Source organism: Eufriesea mexicana, unplaced genomic scaffold (assembly GCF_001483705.2).
Source record: "Eufriesea mexicana isolate 0111107269 unplaced genomic scaffold, ASM148370v2 scaffold2207, whole genome shotgun sequence".
NCBI classification, from domain to species: Eukaryota; Metazoa; Arthropoda; class Insecta; order Hymenoptera; family Apidae; genus Eufriesea; species Eufriesea mexicana.
In genome coordinates, this window is record NW_016910280.1 from 251,586 (window position 1) to 274,809 (window position 23,224).

The 23,224-nt window shown below is 51.0% G+C and overlaps 1 protein-coding gene across 1 annotated transcript in view; it reads right to left on the minus strand.

Moving 5' to 3' along the window:
• Window positions 1–235: 235 nt before the first annotated feature.
• Optix (optix) overlaps window positions 236–23,224 on the minus strand; it is a 43,799-nt gene continuing 20,810 nt past the window's right edge. Inside the window, exons 2-3 of the mRNA XM_017903184.1 lie at window positions 880–1,275; window positions 236–620 (exon numbers count right to left, since the gene is read on the minus strand). Coding sequence (XP_017758673.1) covers window positions 236–620; window positions 880–1,275 — 781 coding nt within the window. The remainder of the gene's footprint in view (window positions 621–879; window positions 1,276–23,224) is intronic.

Here is a 23,224-nt window from a genome sequence, read left to right on the forward strand (position 1 = left end):
ATCTCGAAGCTCCCCGATCTCTCGCCCCCTTCTCAGACTCTCCATCGATGGTGATCTGTCCCTCGAATCTCCTCGGAACACCTCTCCGGAGCCTTCGCGCAGCCTCTCACAAAACCTCGAAGCGTTTCTCGAAAAACTGATGCTCGTCGCTGGCCACGATCTTGCCTGACAGCGCGGACCGATCGCTCTCCGTTTCCCTCGGAACCACGCGTTCCGTGTCGTCGCCCTTGTCGTATCACGCCGGCGAGAAAGGTCTGTGGATCTGCGGCGGTTTCGGATTCGGCGGAGGAGGTGTCGCGACCCTTATCAACCCCTGGCCTTGCGACTGGCTCTGAGGAGTCTGCTGACTGGCCGGCGGACTGCCTCGCGACGAAGGCGTGTGTGGACTCGGAACTGCAACCCTTAGCGGACCCGTCACTGACAGGTTCGTCGCCATTAATGGCGGGCTGTGTGCTTCCGATAGGCTGTCTGACAGGCGCGAGATTCCACCGTCGGAGAGCCGCGAGCCTTCCGATATCCTCGACATTCCTTCCGGTAGCTGATGCTGCACGTGCGGGTGGTGGAGCAACCCCTCGTGTGGGTGCAGCCTTGGCGGTGGCAGTCCTAGGGGATCCGGCAATCTGTAACCGGGGAAAACGCAGTTCGAGATCGGTATTCCTTATTCAGGAAGAAATTCTAGAGAAGGATTCGCGATTCATCTTGCGAATTTATAAATCGATAGCGAACGTATCGAATATCGATCGTTCAAATATGAAAGTAAGAAGATCATTAGACGAAACGATTCCGATAAGTAGATCCCGACCATTTCTTTGGAGATGCAGTAAAGCCCGATTAACCAACTCGCAGAGTACTCGATTAAGGTTTTTAAAAGCTACTCACCTCGATCCGAGATCACCCCTGGGCCCCACGGCCTGGAACGGGCTCGTTTCCGTCAGCCTGAAGATTCCACCGCCCGAGATGTTCGGATGATTGTGTTGCGGGCTGTGCGGTCCAAACCGGAAGCCCGTCGGCGGGAATTTGAAGGCCGTCGCGTGGTTGAATCGAAACTGCGATTGCGAAGGATCGAAGCGGAAATTTAAGGATGGAGGAGGCAGAGGACCAAGAGGCCCGAGAGGAACAGGAGATGGTTGATGAGTTGGCGGAGGTGAAGAACTCGGTGACGGTGGAGACGTTCCACCGAGCGAGATATCGGAGTCCTCTGAATCGCTGCCTCCTGGCCCGGGACTCAGGGTGCGTCGCGTATTCCCGTTTCCTGTGCCAGATTGCTGTTGCATTCTGAAACATAACGCCGTCGAAGAACATTAGTTCTACCATTACCTTTCCAATTCGCGTTCGAAATTCTCATAAACAGTTATTATTTACAGCTCCATAATTTTGCATCGAACAATCGCAAGGAATCACTCTAACCCTTACTGGTGTACTGTGGGACCTAGCCGCGATAGTTATTCAAAGCTATCAATACTCGTTCCTACTTAATTGCCATTTTCGTTCATAGCGACACTGGCAATAAGGACATGAAACAGTCTACCATTTGGCTTGGAACATGCGGTCCTAGGGCTCCAAGAGCAGCCGTATATATATATATTTCTCGACCATAGCAACGCGTTTACGTGGGGCATATTTGCGAGTCCCTTGGTCCTATCAGTTGTTTTCGTCGAACGCATATATGCGGCGCCGATTTTATTATACTTTCCACTCAGGTGGCAGCGAGTGAACACTAAATCCCTAGCGCTCAAGTATGCTGAAGAGTATGAACAAAAGATTACTTTGTTTCACTTTGTCGTTTGCATCGTGAGAATGGTATAGTCAATGCACAAATATGCAAATTATAAAGAGAAGACAATGGGGTGGGCATTGCCAGAAAGGTAAAATGGCTATCACCAAAAGACGGTCAGTCGGTGAAAGCTATGGAAGTGTAAAGATTTACTTCAATAGAGGGAATTTAGTTTTGAAAATATGTTAACTGTCATTAACTACTTACGCTGGAAAGACGTGCCACGCACGTCGTAATGATTTCGTCACAGAAACACTGGACCGTTCTGACACACGCGTCTGTAAATTTCTTGCCAGCGCAAGTTGTTAACCGTTTCAGTCCCAGAGGCTTCTAAAAGAACACGGTTGAAACGCTTGTTTAATTTTATGTCGAAAAATCCCAATCACCGTGATAGCGTTTGTTATAATTTACGTTTCTCATATATAATATAATGTGTGCTAGGTAACGTGATTGTGCTTTTCTTTTGCCACTTCGACAGTCAACGATAGCACCGTCAGTTGCCCATAGCGCACGAAATGCACTGGGATTTTTCGACACGAAATCTGAAGAGCGTGATCGCGCTGCTTGGGACTGAAATGGTTAATAATTTAACCCTTGACAATGCTGGTCCCACGCAACGATGTCGACCAAACGAGTTCGCTGTCAGTCCCTAGAATCCACGCTGTCCAAACGAAAAATCTACTCTCAGTCCCCAAGGACGTGTTGAATACTTTTCGAACATTTTCTGAATATTTTATACGCGATAAGACTCGGTCCTGCAGCAGCTGTCTTCATCTGCTTATCGAAGGAATGGAAAATTCTTCGGAATTTCGATAGGTTGGAGGAAATTCGGATTCCCGAGTCGGTTTTGCGTAACGTTTTCAACGACACGAGCCGTCTTTGTTCCTTCGAGGATCGCTTACTCGAGCATGCATCTCCCGTCGAAGGGTTAACGAGCGAGGTCGCCGATTATTGGTAGCAAGTCGGTCAGCTGGATTCTCGGAGCGAGGCGGCGCGTAGGCGCGTTGATCGCGCTGAGAATTTCAATTCGTTCCCGTCCTAGGACTAGGCTAGGTGGATGTACCCGACACTGAAAACACTTTGTTTCCAGTCATCGCCGCGCAGCGGCTATAATTAATGAGCGGGCTCATCCTTCCCAGGTGAGCGCGAGGATTCACGGGAGAGTAACGACGATTCCCGGCGACGGGTTCGTACAAAAGGAGGATCCACCTCATTACTCGAGAGATTACGGATAGATACAGAAACGCTTCGCGAGCTTCTCACGCGACTCATCCTTCGCGGTCAGAGATAAATGACGAACGGTCGTGGCGCGATCGGAACGGATGTCCCGACTTGTCGACGGGAAAGTATTATTCATCGCGCCACCCACGAGCGAGTTTTGAAAGCGAGGACGCGCGGTATCGGGAAAATCCGTTATTATAATTCCCATGGCCGGCTCTCGTCTCGCGAGAGAAGCCTGCGAGGAATTGCGGTGGAATTGCCGGGGACGAAGATGGGAACTGCAAACACCTTGAACTTGGGCGGAGATAATTTTTTCCTCTCGCTTCCTGCCGCGTAATCGCGTAACGAGGAAAAGGAAAACAACGTGGAAGAATCCACTTTCAGGCTGGAAACGTTTCCTCCGGATCCCGGTATTAAGAGAAAGGAGAATCATTCGCTAGTCTGCCAGAGACAATGAGATGTTGTGGTCGCCTTAAAAGCCTCTTCGCTCCAGATCGATTCAACGCCGGGCTCCTGAGATACTCCCGTATTTTCTTTGCTAATCGAGTTTCGAGCCCGCACTGTTACCACGGTAACACCTCGAGTGATTTCGAACAGGTTCGCTGCTCGAACGAGAATCGTCGGATCGCCCGATGCTTCCTCACGCTCCAAAAAGAGCACGCTCGCTAGGAGCCGCGGCAACTCTCGAGCTGATTCACCCTTTTAAGTTTAGACGTCTGTCCCGGCAGCTACCGATCTTCTTCGCCCCTTTATAATTCCATTCTAAATAATTCTTCGCGGTTTCGCTGCCTCTCCGACTCCTCTTCGTCTGCGAAAATCGATCCGTCTTAATCGGTCTTCGTTTTAAATAATTCTCCACCCAGACGTCTTCTTCTTCAACTTTAAACGGCGGGCTTTCTCGATTTACGAATCCTCCGATTTACGTATAAAAATCGGCGAATCTTAAAATTATCGTTGCAAAGAAATAATAAATAAATTTTCCATCTCCTCCGATCGGTCCCTTTCGTTCGTATACGAAGATCGGTCTGAAAATCGAGAGGCAAGACGTGTCGGGGTTAATTTCATTCGCACCAACGGAGAAACAGCCTGTCATCGGTCCGCCATAGCTACAATTGAGGTTCGGACGTGCGCGAACTTCCTGTCTCGCAGTGTCCATCTCGAAGGGGTTAAATCACGCGCCTCTCCGGTTCTTTATGCATCCCCTGTGAACCCGGCGTTCCCTTCGCGCTCTCTATATATAGAAATATATAACGAGACGTCAATTTCCCTGACGAAGGTACGAGAGCGATTTATTCGATTCCGAGGGCACAGTAGAAGGCAAAGGGCGGTAGCGAGACGCGATTCGAGCGGAGGCCACTCTCACGTGGACCTGTTTGAAACGCGTTGGACACGGTAATCGAACCCGTACCTTCCCTCTCCCTCCTCTCCTTCTCTTCCTTTTTCTTTCAACGCGTCTCGCATCAACGGGACACTCGACGCGTTTTAATTATGCCCCAAGACCGCTCTGCTTTGTCTTGGCCCTTTCACGAGACACCCGCACGAGCGGCCGCGACTTATTATGTGCCAGCCTCTCCCGTTTTGTTCCACTTAGTGCTCGTCCACCGATCTACGTCCCTATTCAACGCGTCTTAACGTGGTAGCACTGAAGTGCGGAGGCTCGAGCTTTCGGTGTCAATTTTTCGCCGGCGAGCGGCCACCACCGGGCCCCCGTTAATTTCTCCCATTCCTCCTACCCCCTTCCGTGAAATATCGCGTTTTCACCAGGACTCGTGACGCAACCGCGCGAGGATACCCGGCTACCGCTGGTAACGGCGAGGTTGTTACATCTGAAAACACGAATTTTATTCGCGTCCACGCGTACGAATAACAGCGGAACGATTAAACAGCGGCAGTTCGTGTTATGCCATCGAAACGTGTTGCTTCTACGCTGTTTCCGCGGGTAACGAGGGATATCGGCGTTCACGGTTCGGCCGCTCGTTAAAACTCAACGAGCTCGCTACGAAAAAGGGCCACGGTCCGACGAATTTTGCAACGAGCTTCTCTCTCTTCCTTTTTCTCCTCTCTTCTCTCTTTGCCCGTCTTTGTTTCCCTGTTTCTCTCTGTCTCAGCCCGGGGCCGCGCGCTTAATATATTCGCGGCATGTGCCCGCGCGCGCGCACGCGCTCGCAGGTTCGGGGCGTATTCGCGTGGCGAATCGAGGACCGCGTCGAACAGCGGCGAACAGCGCCGACGGGCTATCACAGGTGACGCGGTAAGTTTCGGCGGTGCCGATGGGCATGATTAAAAAAGAAATTCATCAAGAGGGGGCCACGGCGGGGGAAAGTATCAGGTGCAGCGCAAGGAACGCCGCGCGATGAGGATGCGCCCCGCCGTTAAGTATTTACGCCGCATGACGAGTCACTTTTGTAATCCCCCGGTGTATGTTGTAAAGTATTATGCACGCGGACGGCGACGGGGGCTCAAACCGTGACGGAAGCTACTGTAATTACGCGCAAGATGGTCGTCCTTGCGGTGCCTGTGGAAGCCCCCGATTGATCTCCGATCGAGAAACTACGGCCGGTGAAAGGATCCCGGTTTTCTGGTGCCGCTACTGACAGCCTCTTTAAAGAGTGATTCGATCGTTTGGGCCAGTTGAAACGCGGCCAACACCGATACCGTACGAGCAAGTATGCGTGTATGCATACGCGCGTCGATGATGGTTAACGCGATGATCGTCGCTTCGTGGCTTTTCATAGATTCCTCCATGATAAATCGTATCGTTTCCATCGTTTCGTTATCGAGTCGCAGAAAAATTTCTTTATCCGTGACCGCCATATCTCGTATCCGACCATATGGCTCGTATTATATAACGCGTCTTGAGCTTTCCACGCCAAATCGTACGAAGAAAGATCACAGTTGACACGTTCCGATAGGAATACATGGATAATTTTATTCTCGAAGAGATAAGTATGTCGTAGGTAGTAATTAAATCACGGTGTACGTGGGGTTCCCGGTGTTATTTTCTACCATTTCCTACGAAAAATTATATTTTTCGAAACGACCGTGGCAAAGCGTCTAAACTGGTCGTGCGCTGTTCTCGAAACAAGTTTCTACTATTCTCCCAGGTACAGCAGAAAGAGAAAGCGAGAGAGGGAGAGAAAAAAAAAGGAACACGGAGAACGATCAATTTCAACCTGATATCAGAATCGGATCTATCCTCGACTCTACTAGAGTGACGGGGGATATCATTTTAACAGAATCTACCCCCGTGTCGAACACGGCGTACATTTTCGTGCCGTACCAGCCCATCTCCTCCCCGCCCCTCCGCCCCTCCTCCCCCCAAGGGAGCCCCGATTTAGACGAACCCCGTGCCACGCTAAATACTCGGTGCGTACAATGGAGAACATATCATTCGAAAATCTGAGCTATACGAGGGCCTCCACAAAAGGTAACTGGATACCGGTACGAGGAGGAGACGGCATGTGAACAGAGGGCCCGCGATTTCGAGCAACCTGGACCCCCCCCGTCCACGTCCCACCCCCTCGCCGCCGTTGCCCTTACCCTCGTTTCACCGCTTTTTTTCCTCTCTAGCTCATTTTTAATAGCCGCTAATAGAGACGTTAAAACGATACGGGCCCTCTTGGTCGACTCGGTCCCGATGCTCAGTTCTTTCTTCAGCTCGCAGCCACTCTTCCTTATACAACCCCTCGTCCGACGAAACGCCGTGTACCACCCTCCATCGCGCGCGTATGTACACGTATCTTCGTACTTCGTAAGCTTCGAGTTCGAGCAAACGATCGGAATTCGGGGGAAAATTCGGGAGAAAATTCAAAGGAAAAGTCAGAAGAAAATTCGAGAAAAGATCGGTGAATCGACTCGTCCGCCGCGTTAATATCTCGCGCGAGAGAGAGAGAGAGAGAGAGAGAGAGAGGGAAGAGCAAGAGGAAAGAAGCGGCGAGACGAATCGTGGCATCCGCGCTTTCGCGAAAATTTCGTCGAAAGAACCCCGTTCTTCCATCGCGGTGGTTCTCCGAACCAGCCGGGATATATCCGGTGGCTCGAAACGAGGCAACGGGACGATGCAACGAGCGTGGAGGCTCGTTCACAGGTAGCCCATGATTTGCAGTATTTTAATCCGGGCTGAGATCGGGCCAAGCGTCGCTCGCCGCAACATGGCGTCTAAAAGCGAACACGGCCGAGTTTAGAGTGGCCTGGTTTGCGGCCCGACCGTCGTTCCCGTCTTCCTGTCGTCCACCCTCCACGACTCCCGAGAAACCGGGTAAATGTTTGCCCGCGAACAAAGAGAGTATCCACTGACGCCAGTGTCTTTCGTGTGCTCCGTTCTGGCTCCGAAATCGCGATCCGGTTAATGGAGACTTTGGACGCGAGGAAGAATCATCTCTGTTTCTTCCAACCTAGTCGCTGTCATTGTCATTGTCGTTGTCGTGGGAAAGAAACGTGACAGGAGGAAGGATTTCGACGTATTTTTCGTCAGGGTGAGACGCGATACGAATCGTAGTCGCGTGAAACAATGGACACTCGTGTTTTCCCTATAATCGATGTAACATTGAACAGACCCGAGTTGCATTCGTGCAAATTTGCTCGACACGAAAGGATTCCTCTGCATTCTGTGAGTTAAGTTCAAGGTAGCAAGGTAGTGACTCTGTGCTTACGCGTATAGGTTAGTTCGAAGTTCATTTCGTACCGATTTTACTAGCAAGTTTCACTGGAAAGTTTGTTTCGTGCGGATAGAGGGGTCCAGGTAATTTTGGAAGCATATGTGCATAGCGGAGGAAAAAGGCTCGGGATATCTGGTTTAAGGTTCTTCTCGACACGGAACGAATTAACCGTGGCATAGGAGGCCTGATCGCGTTAGAAAATGGTGAAAAGCGAGACGGGTATCCAGAGAGATTCCTGGAGGTTCTCGAAGCGACACTGTTTTCCGCCTTGGAGGATCCCGGTGATCCACCAAGAACGACAAATAATTTCCTACAGAGGCATAGACGTTTCGAGTGTTTGCCGAGGTCCTCGAGCGAGCCATCGACCAACCTGACCGCGCCGTGGGAAAATCCTCGGAAATTAAATCCTTGCCCCGGCCTCCTCCGAACGAGGACGCTCCGTCAGAGACTAATCCCGTTGTTTTAGGCTTTCCCTGGCTGCTCCCGGGGAAAAATTACTCCCGGTTGGTCAGTCATCGCGAGAATTCCGTCCGTCCGACTGGTCGTAGGAAAAATATTTGCACTCGACCGAGATAAATGAGAAGCTGGATAATTTCTCTTCCGGAAACGCGGCGTCTCTTGTTACCCCGGCTTTGGAACGGTGGTAGTGCAGGTTGTAAGACAATTACCGATCAGCCTAATGATCCGAGAGGCTAATTAACCGGTCTCGATCATCCTTCGAGCATGCTATAGATCGTTATCGAATTTTTCCCTCGTCGCCTTTGCATCGTGTCCAGGCAGTTGCCTCTTTCCGTGTACCCACCGGGTTATTTTCTGTCAGACGAAACGGTCAAGCGGCACGCAAGAAAGCCTATTTGCAGCTAATCGCCGCGATATTAGTCGCCCGGCACTCGTAAAACGCTATTTTTCCCCGCGATTTTTCTTCTCCCTTTTCCTCATCGGGCATTGGCAGACGCGCGCGCTCAGGGGCACGCTCTCGATGAGAATCCGGCGTCTCATTTAATTTAATGACCCGTTTTCGAGAAGCTGGTCGGCGCATACATAAGAAATCACTCGGTAAATAATTAATGTGTAATCAGACTCCGTTTGTGTGCGCGAGTGAAAGGGTCGACGACGAATGCCATCGACTGTAGGCAGGCAGTAGCAAGGGCGCCATCGAGGCAACGCGAGAACGAAGGGTGTTTGCCAGCAAACACCGTCGAGGACCTCTTAACGCATTCTAAACCTATGCGTGGGGCTCTTTTCGTCGGGCAAAGTGACGTGCAAGACGGTATCGGGCAAGGAACCAGCCCGTGCCCGTCTTTTAACTTCTGTTCCGCGTCCTCGAGCAATCCGACGGCCGATATTTGCTCCGCGAGTTGCCGGGCTCCAGTTACTCGCCGCGAATGTCCTCCGCGCGATTCCGAATTCGCGATTCCGGTCTCGACGAGGAGGACAGGTGGATGGTTCGTCGACTGCGAAATCGAGTGCGACGCAATCGACGTCTCTCGATTATCGCGCGACGTCGAGAAAGAGAGGAACTTGAATGGCATCCGATTGAGGCACGCGCCGTCGCTTAGAGGCTCTCCGAGGTTCGAGAGCCCTCGAATCGATTCGAGTCCCGTGGCACACTTCGGGGCAAATTAAGTTTCGCTTCTGAAATATGCTCTCCCTCGTTCCCTTTCTTTCGACCACCGCCATCGAACCCGCTTCTTTCGTCTTCCTTTCGCCTTTCTTTCGTCTTTCTTTCGTCCTCCCTTCGCCATTCATCCGTACCCGCCCTTATCTGGCGGGATCGGCTTCGGCGAATCGTGTCCGGTGCCGTTGCGAATCGCATCGAGACCGATTGTTTTGCCAGCAAAAGGGCCACCACGAGCGCTGATCGCGACACGGAGACGCGCGTTCCTTCGTTTCTGCGCCGCGGTGACGCGTATCGGCCGGAGCGGCGAGGAGCGGCGAGGAGCGGCGTGGAGCGGAGAGGAGCGGAGCGAAGAGAGTGCGGACGAAACGGAGAGTGTATCGAATTGCAGAAAAAATCGGCCCGGCGCGATGAATGAAGCGAGAGTGGGTGGCTTTAATTCCTATTACACCGCGGACGAGGAACCGAACGTAACCTAAGGAGGTCCGGCGGAGCGTTAGCGAAGCGAGAAGGAAGCGGGAGAGCAGGCGAGCCGGTGGACCTTTTTGGCAGCAAAAAGAGGAAATAGCCCCCGGTAACCTCTCGTTTGCACCGGCGCACGCTCAATTAACCATTTCCAGGGAAAAAATTCGCCGGCCAAATTCTGCGCGACAGCCCGTGAAGTCCGCGGCTCGTGTTCACCGCGAGGCAACCGAGCTCTCTCTGGCCGAACCGAGCGGAGCCGGGAGAAGCCGGAACGAAAGGGAGCACGGCTGGCGTGTACGTACGTGGGAGAGAAGAGAGGAGAGAAAAAGGCGGAGGAGGAAGCGAAAGTATAAGGGAGAGGACCATCGAGGTAACCCTGTATCGTTTTTCAAACAGGTACCCCCACCCCGTTTGTCTCTCTTCGTCGTCGACCTCGTCCTCGACTTTTCTTCCCTCTGTCTCCGTCTTCCTCTCCCCGTTCTCTCCTCTCCTCTCTCCCAGGCATACACGAAGATCGTACCGCGCCGTTGGGTGTAAGATTTCACGTGTACGCGCGGGATGGATCAGATTGGCCTGGCCTTAAGCCGTCGCAAATTACCCCGTAAGCCTTTTAGTCGCCGTGTGTGTTTTGCTGGCTGCACCCTAAACCTCCCCCGTCCACCACCTTTCCTATCTTACTCTCCGGCAGCCCTTCGCTCTCGCGTTATTATTTTGTTGCCCGGTAATATCCCCGAAACCCCCGTGGGGCTTTGCCAGGCCACTCTAAAGGGAATCTAACCGGAGCTCGCGGTCTAGGGGGTGCACGTTACAGAAATAGTTCTAAACTCGGCGAATTATCAATCGGCCACGGGCATGGCCTTTTATCCACGCAATTCCGCAACTTTAAATTGGATACCAACGTTTCGCGTTTAATCGTTCGAGGAACCGGGCCTCCTTTCGGCTCTGGCTCTGTTCCCGATGGCTCTGACCATGTTACCGATGTTACCATCGCTTCGAGTGTATCGCAGTAGTTACCAAGATTAACGTACGTACGTAGTATCCGCGACCTTGCGTTTGAAACTCGTTTACCAGGGCGATACGAAACCGGGAGTAATAGAAATCCGCGTTTAATTATGCTTAGTTAGGATTCAAGGCTGTCTGTACTTCCGATCGCATTAGTTAAACGATTTATAATATCGTATCTACATGCGACATTATCGTGTCCGAGTGATTCAGTCGGGAATTTCAGTTGGGAAATTGCCAGTTGGAATTTCCCGTGTGCAGACATAGCGAAATGTCGGGGTGAAAAATTCTAGAGTCACAGGGCACAGAGAAAGCTACCTAACGCGCTAGTAAAAATCCACCAAATTCTAGGAACTTGCACGATTTTATCGGAATCGAAGTAAATGCACTGCGAATTATTAAATTCTTCCCCAATGCGTACAATTTTACTATTAAATCGCAGTGCGAGTGGTCAAATTAAATTAAAGACATGGAAATAAAATACTTTTGCAGTGACAATTATATTTAATACATTTTGATTTTACCGCGGACAGGATAAACGTGCGTTGATTAGCTAAAATTAAATACCTCCTAAATTTACAAGGGGTTAATAGTTAAAAAATTTCGATATCGAGATGTGCGACGTTTGCAGAGGTTAATGGAATGCCGTATCGTGGCAGGCGAAGCCATCTTCTTTAGCCGGTACTGGTGGCAGCATCAAAAGACGAAGACGCGAGGCCCTGGGGGCGCGGGAGTAAAAATTTAACGCAATTCCAAGTGATTACCGCGGCCCTGTGATACACCCCTTATGTATCCACCCCTTGATTGGCTTACATTGTCGATGCTTAACTGTTTCATGCACCAGTGACCGACTAGGGGGATATCATTGCGCGCGATAGGGGTAACGTTTTCATAGCCCGGGGGCGGCTTGTCATTGTCAAGATTCAAATGTAAAAATCGTGGCGGGCTGTGCGTCGCGTAACTCCATCACCGGAAAGATTACAACGTTGAAACGGCTTTTTGGTCGTATCATTTGTCCCCATTAGAGCCGAAAATAATTCACGAATCGCGTGACGGACGGTTAACCCTTATCGGTCCGATGCCACAGTTTCCTGTAATTCCTGTATTTTCTTTCGCGCATATTTGGCAGCCCGTCGTTCGACTCTAACACCGCCCTCTGACGTGTAATTCTTTTATCGCTGGGATCGCCGACACCGGTATCTAACGATGGCCGATCCATCAAATATTTAGTGCCTAGCTCTAGAGTCCCTGAAACGTCGAGCCTTCCATTCCGTTTCATCGTCGAATATAGACAAAGCGGCAGTGGATGGCCTGTCATCTCTCCTCGAACGGTGAAAATCGATATCCCCTACCGCGTGGTAATTTTCGTGTGAAAACAAGTACTAGGTAATTGAGCAAAAACACGTAAAAAATGAGGGGTACAAGGTGGCGGTACGTCGTGGAAAGCGTCTCGGAAGGATCATGGGGCCCGATGCCAGCGCGGATAGGAAATAACTCTTCGTGGCTCGTTCGAGCGACAAAGAATTTATACCATGGGTTACTCGATACCATCCCGTAGCATAATACGCACACCATACGTGCGTGCAACGCGTCGCGGCCAGGTACGTACGCGTTAAACGTACGTCCAGGACGCCGGAGATACCATCTCATTTAAGGATCAGGATCAGGACTACAGTGTTGCGTTACATCACCGGCCACGGTTATCCCTTAATATACCGGGTGTTCTCTTAACGAGCCCGTAAACGAGAGTCGTGTTACGTCGGGATCGGTCGTTAACGACTCGGCGGAAGGAAATAAGGCGAAAGGGAAGGGCTTATGCGCACGGCAGTGGAAGAAATATTCAAATTGAAGCCTCGTATCGCGATGTCCACGGTGTTATACACGCGGCGATGTACGCAGTCCGCGAGTACGCGGGATATCACAGCGACGTAACGTTTCGTGCAATTACATAATTAAAATATCGGCCATGGAAGCCGCGATCACCGCGCAAATTACAAACCGTGTCATCGTTTGACATCTAATCGAGCGCGTTTGCGGGCCGCTATTACCGATTATTTCTTGTTAAATACCACGCCGTGTGTACGCGAATTCCCAGCTCGCGCGAGCTGTTCAAAAGGCGGCTGACATTCGCGTGTCGCGTTCAATTGCAGCGAACGTGTTCATTTCGACCGCCGCGGAACGCGCGCGAGACGTTCGAACGCGAGTGGCTCGGGCTAATCGTTCGTTTGACCGACAAAGACGCAGGATACCGTATCGTATCGCGCATAAATGCCTGTGTCGCAAGATTTACTACGTCTGATTAAGCAATTAAACCGTACGGAGGCGCTTGCCGACGTTTTTGCCGCGACCGGCTAGCAATTCTCGTTATAAATTCTACCATCTTCGATATGGAAGCTTGCCAGGCTCCTCGTCCTCTCGGTCCCTCGGCGCCCTTCGCTGTCGGCCATCGTCGTCGCGGCGGTCTCACCAACGGTCTTACCGGCGGTCTTACTAACGGTCTTCAGGCAAGGAGGGGCGGGGGGGAGGGAAGGGGGAAGAGGGTACGTCAGAAATCTCGTCACGGTATAGCTCGCTGCTAATTGTCGCTATAATCTACGCGGCGGGACCGAAATTCCAGGTTGTTAGAAGCTAACGATTGCGAGAGCCGCGGAGAGGAACGGAGGGAAATGGCGGGGAGCCGAGGGGAGCAGAGGGGACGTTAATTATCCTAGCTAATAACGCGGAGCTTCGCGCGGGACGATCCGACTTTCCATCGTTGAGGCTATTCACTCGTGATCGAGGAAGAGTATATTAATGGAACGGCGTTGCGAGTCTTTCGAGAAAACGGCGCGAACATATTAATTTTAACCGTGCGATTGCGGCTGGTATCGGTTTTGCACAAGCGGCCCGAGTTAATCAAGAATTGATTTATGTAACCGTACGCGCACACCAGCTGACCCACCGCGGTTCTACGGGGACCGGGCAGAAGCTGGAATTCCGCACGGCAATTATTTAGCAGTGATTAGACGCGATTTCGAATTAAACAGCGTCGAGTAGGCGAGCGGCAGTCGAGTCACGTCGAGAAAGAATCCGTTTAGCTAATTTCTGCCTTGCAGACTCGAACCGGTGGACGAGAGACAGAGGCCGGGAGAGCGAGAGGGGAGGGCGGGCCCCCCACGGCGTTCACTGTTGATTCATTTTATTAATTTTTCTCATTCCCCACGATAACTCGATCCGGAGACGAAAGCAGAGGCGTCTTCGACGACTGCTGAATTAAAGACGTTACGACGAGTCACCCCCGAAATCGCTCCGTTCGAGCGAACTTCTTCTGTTCTTCGCCACGGTCTCGCCAATGGGGTGACGGGGAATCGCCGAGGAAATTACCAGGCCCGTGAAAATTTCACAGCGTCGCTGGATTTATTACCGACCTTGCGCGTCATTATCATTTCCAAATTACGTTCGTTTCGTGGGCTCGTTTCGAGACACCGGAGGAATTTCCTTGATTAACGTCCTTCGTCAATGTCGATCGTCGTCGTGAATCTCTTCCTCGTTTTATCCCTCTCCTTCCTCCGCTTTATCTCCCGTTCGATGACGAGGAATAGAACGACTACGGGGTCTACGGGGAATAAACGTAGCCGAGCAGAAAAATTAAACGCATTCGGTATCCCATAGGGTGGCCCGGAGAGGGGGTGAGTGCGAATCAATTTCTGGCGTGCCGGCCGTGTCCGTGTAAACCAATTTCAGGCAATTTCGCGTCAAGAATAGCCTCTTCAACAATGAATTGACCCCACGCGAGGACCTTTCCAATTTTAACCGATCTCGAGAATACACTTCTTCGGGAACGGGCCGGCCTTCCAGTTCCGTCGCGCCGTTTCTCCCCTAGTCGAGGACGGTCATGGGACCGGGATGAATCAGACGTCGCACAGAGTCTACCTCCTTGGCCGAAAAATCCTTTCCATTTCGTTTCTCCGTCGAGTACTAGTCGGAAATATCGTTCGAGTTTATTACCTCGAGATTTCGTCTTGCAGGTATAATCTGTGCGAGAAATATGGCGCGAAAAGTCCCCGAAATTCAAATAGGACAATAGGTCGTCTGTCAACTTGCAATCTCAATTTAGATTGTCAACTATTTCTTTACATTTCGCGAACCATCGTTAACGATACCTAATAATACCTAACCATATCTGACAATCGAATAACCGATTCCAAATTCCCATCGCGCAATACTGGTCTCTTCTCGTCGCTTCAGCGAATTACACTCCGAACGTTCGGTAATCCAGTAACCAATAAACAAATTACAGTAACAACCAACGATACCTTGATACGTGTTCCTCGACGCACAAACGGCAACGAAAATTTATTTCCCCTCTGTTTTCACGAACGCGAAAGGAACGAAATGCTGCCACGTCTGAAGTCTCTTTTTCCCAAGGGAATTGCCGGTGTACGGACCGTTTTATCGCCAGTGTATTTTCACGGAGCCGCGTAGCCGCGTGTCCTGAGTGAAATTAGCGAATCCCTGCTCCCCCGAGGCGCAGGATACGCGTAGTCCACGGTTGGTCCGCTGCGTTACTGCGGGACAACACGCGTCGCTTCATATTCCTGGCCCCTTTTCAATGTTCCGGCTTCTTGAAGTGTCAAATTTAATAAGCTCGCTATCTCGATTTTCCTCGGACCGGAATACACTCCTCGTCGCGAAAAGCCACTGCACACCCTATGTCGTTCGCTATCTGGATGCGTCTACTACCCTAAATAGGATATATAGTAGAAAATATTGTTTTCTTTACAAAGTCCTATGCAAAATACGAGCTGCAATGATTCAAAGACGAGATTTTTAAGTGAAGTCAACTTTTCTGGCAGTTCTAAGACTGTGTACCGCTTAACTCACTAGCGCCACCACGGCGCGTATCTCCGATAACCTATTATTTCTCTTCTTATCGCTTTTCTCGTTTATAATAGAAAATATTGTTTTCTTTACAAAGTTCTATGCGAAATACGAGCTGCAATGATTCAAAGACGAACTTTTTAAGTTAAGTAAACCCTTCCGGCAGTCTTAAGACCGCGTACCGCTTAACTCACTAGCGCCACCACGGCTCGTATCTCCGATAACCTATTATCTCTCTTCTTATCGCTTTTCTCGTATATAATAGAAAATATTGTTTTCTTTACGAAGTTCTATGCGAAATACGAGCTGCAATGATTCAAAGACGAGCTTTTTAAGTTAAGTAAACCCTTCCGGCAGTCTTAAGACCGCGTACCGCTTAACTCACTAGCGCCACCACGGCTCGTATCTCCGATAACCTATTATCTCTCTTCTTATCGCGTTTGTCGTATCGTTTTCGAAAGCGTTAAGCTTTCTTTTTCATTCTTCTGGTCTAAAATCGCGAATCTTGTACACGTTTGGCACCTGACACCTCTGTGTCTTCAAAATTGTAGTTTTACGGTACAGCAAGCCGGTTTTTGCCGTTTTCAAGATGCGTTACCTGGAAGTACGCGTTAAACGCGACACACCCGCGCCGCGTAATTCGCGTAGACGTCGCGGAATTTATTACGCACCCCACAAAGGAGTCAACCTTGCGTTCCAGGGAAACTCGATTACCGGGGGAGGAGGGCGCATAAATTGCCTATAGCTCTCTCTTCCTCTGCCTCGGACTCCCTTTTCGTCCCTCGTGTCATGATTCCATTTTGTTTCTCTCCCTCCTTCGCCCTCTGCAGTTTCCAACGATAGTTAAGGCAATACCCGTCCATGGTCCATGCAAATTTTGTTAACGTGGAACGGGAGACGCACGGAAGTAGAGGAATCTTAAGACGGCGAACCTCGTGGAAGTCTGGAATCCGCGGAATCCGCGTGTCTCGCGAATAATCGAACGTTGCTGTTGGATTATCCGAGATAATCTCATTTATACTCGCTTCGACTTACTCTGGAATTTTATACACATACCGCGCGTATGCTAGGAGTGTTCTATTAAATCGCGACTTAGAGACAGCCTGAGGCTCTCTTAGATCTTTAATAACACTGGTTGCTTCTTACGGAGAGAGTCGTTATGGCGCGTGCAAATTAATAATTAAATAATAACTGAAAAGCGATCGTGCTTATTAGCTAATGCACAGAGAAAACACCGCTGCAGCGGAAGATATATGGCTCGTTTCGTAAGAACTTCGGCCACTCCCGGTAATTCGAATAATTAACAATCAGGCAACGGTAGAAAAACAATCGGCGGTATCAATTAATCGATACCCTATCTCTGATAATCGAAACGCAGCTCCTTCCGTAAGGTTTCACCAGCTCTCGCGCACGTGTGTGTATGATAACGTACACCATCAACAGCGTGTCACAGACACAGCAGTGCAATCGCACTCTGTGACATAAAATCTGCACGGTTCGATCGCTCCGCGTGGCACTCGAACGCTTAATGGCAATGTCTCGCGCACTGCCTCCCAATAATCGTATCTCACGCAATGACCAAGCCCTTGTTAATACATTCGTTGCCAGTTGACAACGCTGCACGCGGATACGACGTCATTAACACCAGCCACGTCGTTTCGAATGTACGTCGGCTGCGAACTGCACCGGGCAAACATTAAGGTCGCGCACCTTAAGGAGCCATTTTTATCGCCAAGTACACGCATACATGGGCTCGCAAGCTGCACCGACTCCAACAATCGGTGCTTCTGGCAAAGGAAACATCGTCACGCGTCCGACCCGCCGAGAGAAGAGGGTTAACGACTATGGGAGAGGGTTGTTCCGCGGAATAAGCGCTGTCTCTTTGAGAAATTTGGAGAAATTATCTGGCAACCCCATCGATCCTCTGCTTCCCAAGTAGGACACTTGATTACACGTAGATTACACGCGTCCTTTGTCTGTCAACCTGTTACACACGGCCGACGATGGTCGCGAAGAAGCTTCTTGCAGATCCTAATCTGCTTGGCTGTTCTCGCGGAACAAAAGGGTCCAATAAATTTGGAGGTAAATACCAATTAGTCCGTCGTCTCCGTCGATCTGTTCGCGATTAATCCCGCAATCTTTGCAATGCTTCCTGCAGAGAAAATTCCAGTGTATTTTGGCCAAGTCTCCTCGCTCAATCCCGGTTTCCTCGCACGCCTATCGTCTATCCTTCCCGCTGGAACTCGTGATTAACTGGACGGATAAAGAGGTCGGTATCAATCCTGCTCGATCGCGCGAATTCTTGTACGCGTTTGCAGTGTGCCTATGCGGCAGGTTGATTTTTTAAGACTTTGCAACGTACCGGCAGGGTAACCGGTTTCTCGATTACGTAGAAAGTGGCCCGTTTTTTCGATCGTATCGCGAATCGATCGCGCATTGGCCATCGCCGCCGCGACAGCGGAGCTAGCGAAAGCCACTCGCGCGAATTCAGCTTAATCCCACGGATCCTCCGTCGTGATCCTCCACGACGATCGAGAACCGCTCCGATCTCGATCCACCAGAGGTTCCCGTTCGATTTCCATTTCAATTTCGATATAAAGCGATCCATCTTCCGCTCCTCCGAAGCTCCTCCGAAGCTTCCCTCCGTCTAATCGCTTTCCGGACCTGTCCGCGAAACGGCGACCAGGTCTTTCTGCGTTTCACTCGGTTAATTTACAACCGCGCCATAAATCCTTCCGTAACGCGGATCGCAAACGGCTACCGTATCTAAAAACACGGCTGTAATTATCGCTACTTTGTCCGCCGGTAATTACACCGTGCTGTTACACGAAAAATGACCCGAGCGCTGGACGGTGTGCTGGACGGTGCGCGCGCGCTCCGCGCAGACAGGAAGTGCACAGAGGCGAGCGGAGGAAATCGTGCTTTAAACGATACCCACGCGTTCGTGCGCTCGTTTGCCCGTGGCCCGCTCGTTTGATCGTGCAATTATTACGCAACCATCGCCGCTAACATTCGCGTATCCTACCATTCTTTCCATCCACCGTCCGTAGTCCGGTCCGCGACGAAATATCTCGATACGCGTTCATACGCGCGTACCGCGTCGTCGCTTTTCCATTTCCGCCGTAATTAGAACAACCAGCTGGCCAGTCTGACAGAGGTGAACCACGGGCTGGTATCTTGGCCGTCTCGCGGCGTTCGCCGCGAAATTAGCCTCGGTCTTTCGCGTAACGCGAGAACGAAATTACTCGGCGAACCCATTGTTCGCGGCTCGCGTGTCTTTGCTTTTTATTCCTCTCCGTTTACTCCCGCTGGACGCGACCCTTCCGCCATTTTTCCGACGGCCAACGACAGCGGCGACCGATCGCCGCGTCTCCTAACTAGGCGTCTGGTACCAGGCGTCTGGTTCTAGGCTCGCAGGCCAGCGCCATGCCTCGTATAGAAATTTCGATTCGACAAAACGATAAAACCGGTTTAGAACGATCCCGCTGGATTAATAGCGCTTTTTAGTCGACGTCGAACGCGAACGGAGATTTACACGCCGCACTGTCTCGGCTGCTAGTCTTCGATCGGCCGATCGTATTACCGGGCACCGTGAAAAGAGAGGAGAAAAAGGAGGAAAAGTGGGAAAAAAAGGAGAGGAAACGCGAATACTGTTGCCGCGAGTTCGCGCGATTAAGAACCGGTGCCACAAGCATTGGCGTGTGCTCGAATGCGTGGCTAGAGGAGAACCAGCGGGTAAGTATATAACGCGAGTCACGAAGCGTTCACGCATTCGTCGTATTCGGAGCAACAGGAGCTTATCGCGGCGTGGAATCTTTTCCTCGGTCGAAAACCTCGCTTTTCTCCGTAAATTAGGGGCCCGTGGCTATTTTCGATGGCGGATGTGACGTTGCAGCCTTCGGAAGTGGCCCTTTTTGTTAGGAGCCGCGAACCATCCGCTTGCCTGGCGTTAATAGCGGTTTGCTGCCCTTTCTGCTCGTTTGCTGTTAACCATCGCGCTTTTTAGCGGCCCACCGTCCCGTTTTCGGGGCTCGTTCGCTCGATAAAAAATATTCACTTTGCCCCGTCGGATGAGCAACCACACCGGTCGCTTCCTTCCACGTCTACTATCTAAAATCGAATCCTCGATTGTCTCGTTCCGAATTCGCGTAAACGAAACGGGTCACGGGGCACCATTGTTTCGCGTCGATCCCGCGAACTTGTCGGTAGACGAGGAAAACCAACCGAGATCAATGGATAACGGCGATCGGATCTATCGGCCCTCGGATCGGACGGTAGCAGCGGCGTTACAACAGTTCCTTTCAAACTCGATGACCATAAAGTACGAGACACGACGCGTTGGATCAGGTCTCCTGTTCCTCGAGGTAAAAAGCTGGTCGAGCGATAACGATACCGTGGATAATTCGCAACGACCACGAGAAACCTCTGTTAGGGTGGTCACACACCGTCCTTCGGTGTCTTCCACTCCCTCTCGGCTGGCTCGAGATGAGCGACCCGAGGCCCTTCGATTATACGAGTACTTACTTCTATAGTCTGCTGAAATTTCAACGAAATAGACTTCAAGAAATGATCGCGTCTATACTAAAAATATTAATTTTTAGGAGAAAATTTAGGACAAATATCCTACAAACTGAACCGAGACTTTGAGATATGGAACATCTTCGAACGCGAATATCTCATGGATCCCAGCAGATCCAGAGTTTTGCCAGGCGAGAAGTAGTACATTGGTAGTATCGAAAATTTTATTCGAAATTTGGAATTGAAAAATTTCCCATTTCGCGGACTGGGGAAGGAAGGTTGCTCGTGACTGGTCCATAGGGTAAAGCTCGGACTCGAACGAATGAGACGGCGCTTTCTTCCCGCGATCCCGTAGCTCTAATAGGCGTGCAGTCGTTCGCGTAAATGGCGACGTAACGGGGATTATCGAGGCCTCGTTAAACGTCGAGCCTCTAAGCCCCGTTCGTACCCGAGCTCACGCTAGAATCGGCTAATTGTTTGCAAAAACACCGAGGGAAATGCCAGTCCCCGGAATCTGTCGCGACGACTCGCACGGCTGGAATCTGCCGATAGGCTGATTCGGCGTGGCTGACTCGCGGTTTCCTCTTCTTCTGCCGCTTCGATCGGTCGTTTGATCGGCCGGCGAATTTCACCGTGGCTGAAACGCGTCTCGCAATTTCGCGGCATGAGAAGCAGGAAATGCCCGCGGAGAGCCACCTGTCGTTCCCGGCTAGTTACGTCGCGCGGCTTTCCGCTTTGACGCCGCGTGTCATCCGCGATTTCGTGCGGACGCAGCGCGGCAAAGAACAGGCTACCCTTTCGCCCCGCGATTTGACAGATGGATCGCGAAGTATGCGAGAAATGCGAATCTACGAGTTCATCCTGGAACGTCCGCTGGTATCGAAGGGAAGCGAAAAGAGCCAATGGCTCCTTGGTTACGCTCACGTCCCATGACGGAGCTTCCTTCCTGCATCTCGAATTCGAGATTCCAGGTCGTGCTTTATCGCGAAAATAAGAAATTCCGTGCATTCCCTTACCAGCAGAGACACGTTAGAGAGTGGCGATTGCGAGAAGGAGATATTTAAAACGTCAAACGTGATCCTGAAGAGTGTAAGCTGATAAATACTAGGAAAACGATTGGAACGCGGAAAAGCGTGATTCACGCGCGAATGGCAGCGATTTAGGGCACGGAATATCGTATGCGTGTCACCGCGGGTGAAACGAAAGGTGGTTGAGTGCGCGAGTCGCGTCAGCCACTCGGTTAATTATCCCTTACTAATCAGCCAGAGGTGAGGCGTCCATCTGGTCCTTGAGCGGGGCCCAAAGGCAAGCGCGGCCACGATGGCACGACGATAATCGCAAATTGGATTATAATTTGCAGGAGATAAGTCACGCTCGTCACCTCGACTGCGAAATGGCCGAGAACCGAGAACGAGAGGGAATCCGTGGAGCGGGAGAAGGACAGAGCTCATGGGAGCGTTCGTCGAGGGCCCTTTCGACCCTCTTCGTCTCTTCTGTCCTCCATGTCCCCGGCTTTCCTCCACCCTATCCGTCAATTATTTAGTAATTGAATGCGAGGAAGCCGAGAGTCATCGTTTAAATTATCGTTTCTGGTAAGCCACCACCGTCGGCGTTGCTGTTTATCAGCGGCTGCGCGAACAAGAGCGAAACCTCGCTAACGATGTTCCTTCCTCGTCTCGACCTGCAGTGTCTTCTCCTCCTCTCTCCGTCTCCTTTCCGCTCCAACCTTCCACGGGGATTTTTCATTTAGCCCGCATCCGCGGTTACGCCTCGAGAGCCAGGGTTAAAAGACTTCGTTTCCTTGGCAGGATCTTGCTAGGCTAATCGAGGGAAGAGATACGATGACCGTTGGAAAGGCGAGAAGAATGATTACGGAAATGTATGCGAGGTGGAGGCAATCGGGGAGATAACGAATCGACTTTCTAGCCGGTTCCGTTTAGGATATCGAATAGCCTATGGGATAAAGGTTAGACAGGGAAACGTCGGCGTCGGCGCAGCCCCGAACCCCGGCTTCGTGGTCGCGAGTCGAGCTCGAGGAGAGCTCGCACGATTCGTCTCGGCGCGGGCGCGAACGAGTTCGCAGCCCGATCCTTATCCGTCTAATAAATAGCTCGAGACGTGACTACGACGTTTCGTGACAAGTTAATCACGCGGAGAAGGAGCAATCCCCAGGAGGAATCGCGCCGTTACCCTCTCGCTGTAGATGAATCCACAGAAACTGCACATATTTATGTAAATGGCCGCCGACCCGTTCCCGTACACCTAGCCTCCTCTTTGTTTTACAAATATGGCACTCCGCGCCGCAGGAACCAGGCGGCCATCTTTGTTTGATGACTCGACAAGTAACGCGCGGCCGCGCGCCAGCAACCCCGCCGATCATCGTCCACCGATCGGCATACGATTAACACGAATTCCGTGGGCAGCGTTCAGCCACGGTCTAGCATCACCGCTGACGAACCCCACTGCGCTTTTACCTATCGCTTTCTTCGCCGCCCGAGTCTCCTTGCCGATCGTGCACACCCGATTCGCAGATTTCTCCGCGCGAGACAGCGTAGGTCGAACAATTATCACGTAATCACGGCTGCAAGAAGACACCGGGAATGATTAACGCCCTAGGCGTGTCTCGTTTAGCGTGAGTGTCGCTCAGACGTAGGCAGTAAGCTGCTTCGATTGTCGGGGTTAAAACGTCGGAACACGCGAAACAATCGTATCCCGCCGGTCGTCCTCGCGAGTGAAACTGTCATTACGCGAGGTCGCCAGTCTTTTGCCAACGAATGTTGACCTATTTGCATTCAAGCACGGAATAATCCGCGAGCTGACTTCTTTCCATTACCAATTGCCGAATATTCTTCGTATGATCACGTATGATGATCGTTTGATCCCTTTTACGAGCATCCTACCTAAGTGGGTTCGTTATATTCTTAACAAGTTCTACTTTTGTTATGAAAATATCTTTAACTGTCATTACGAGTAAATACTGATACGGCCCAGTCGTCAGTTGAACGTAACGTCGCTGGTGCCGAAGCATAAATGGATTAAAAATTAATATCGAAATGTCGTCCCATCTAGAAAGACTACGTCGAACCACGAGAGATTAGGGTACACGAC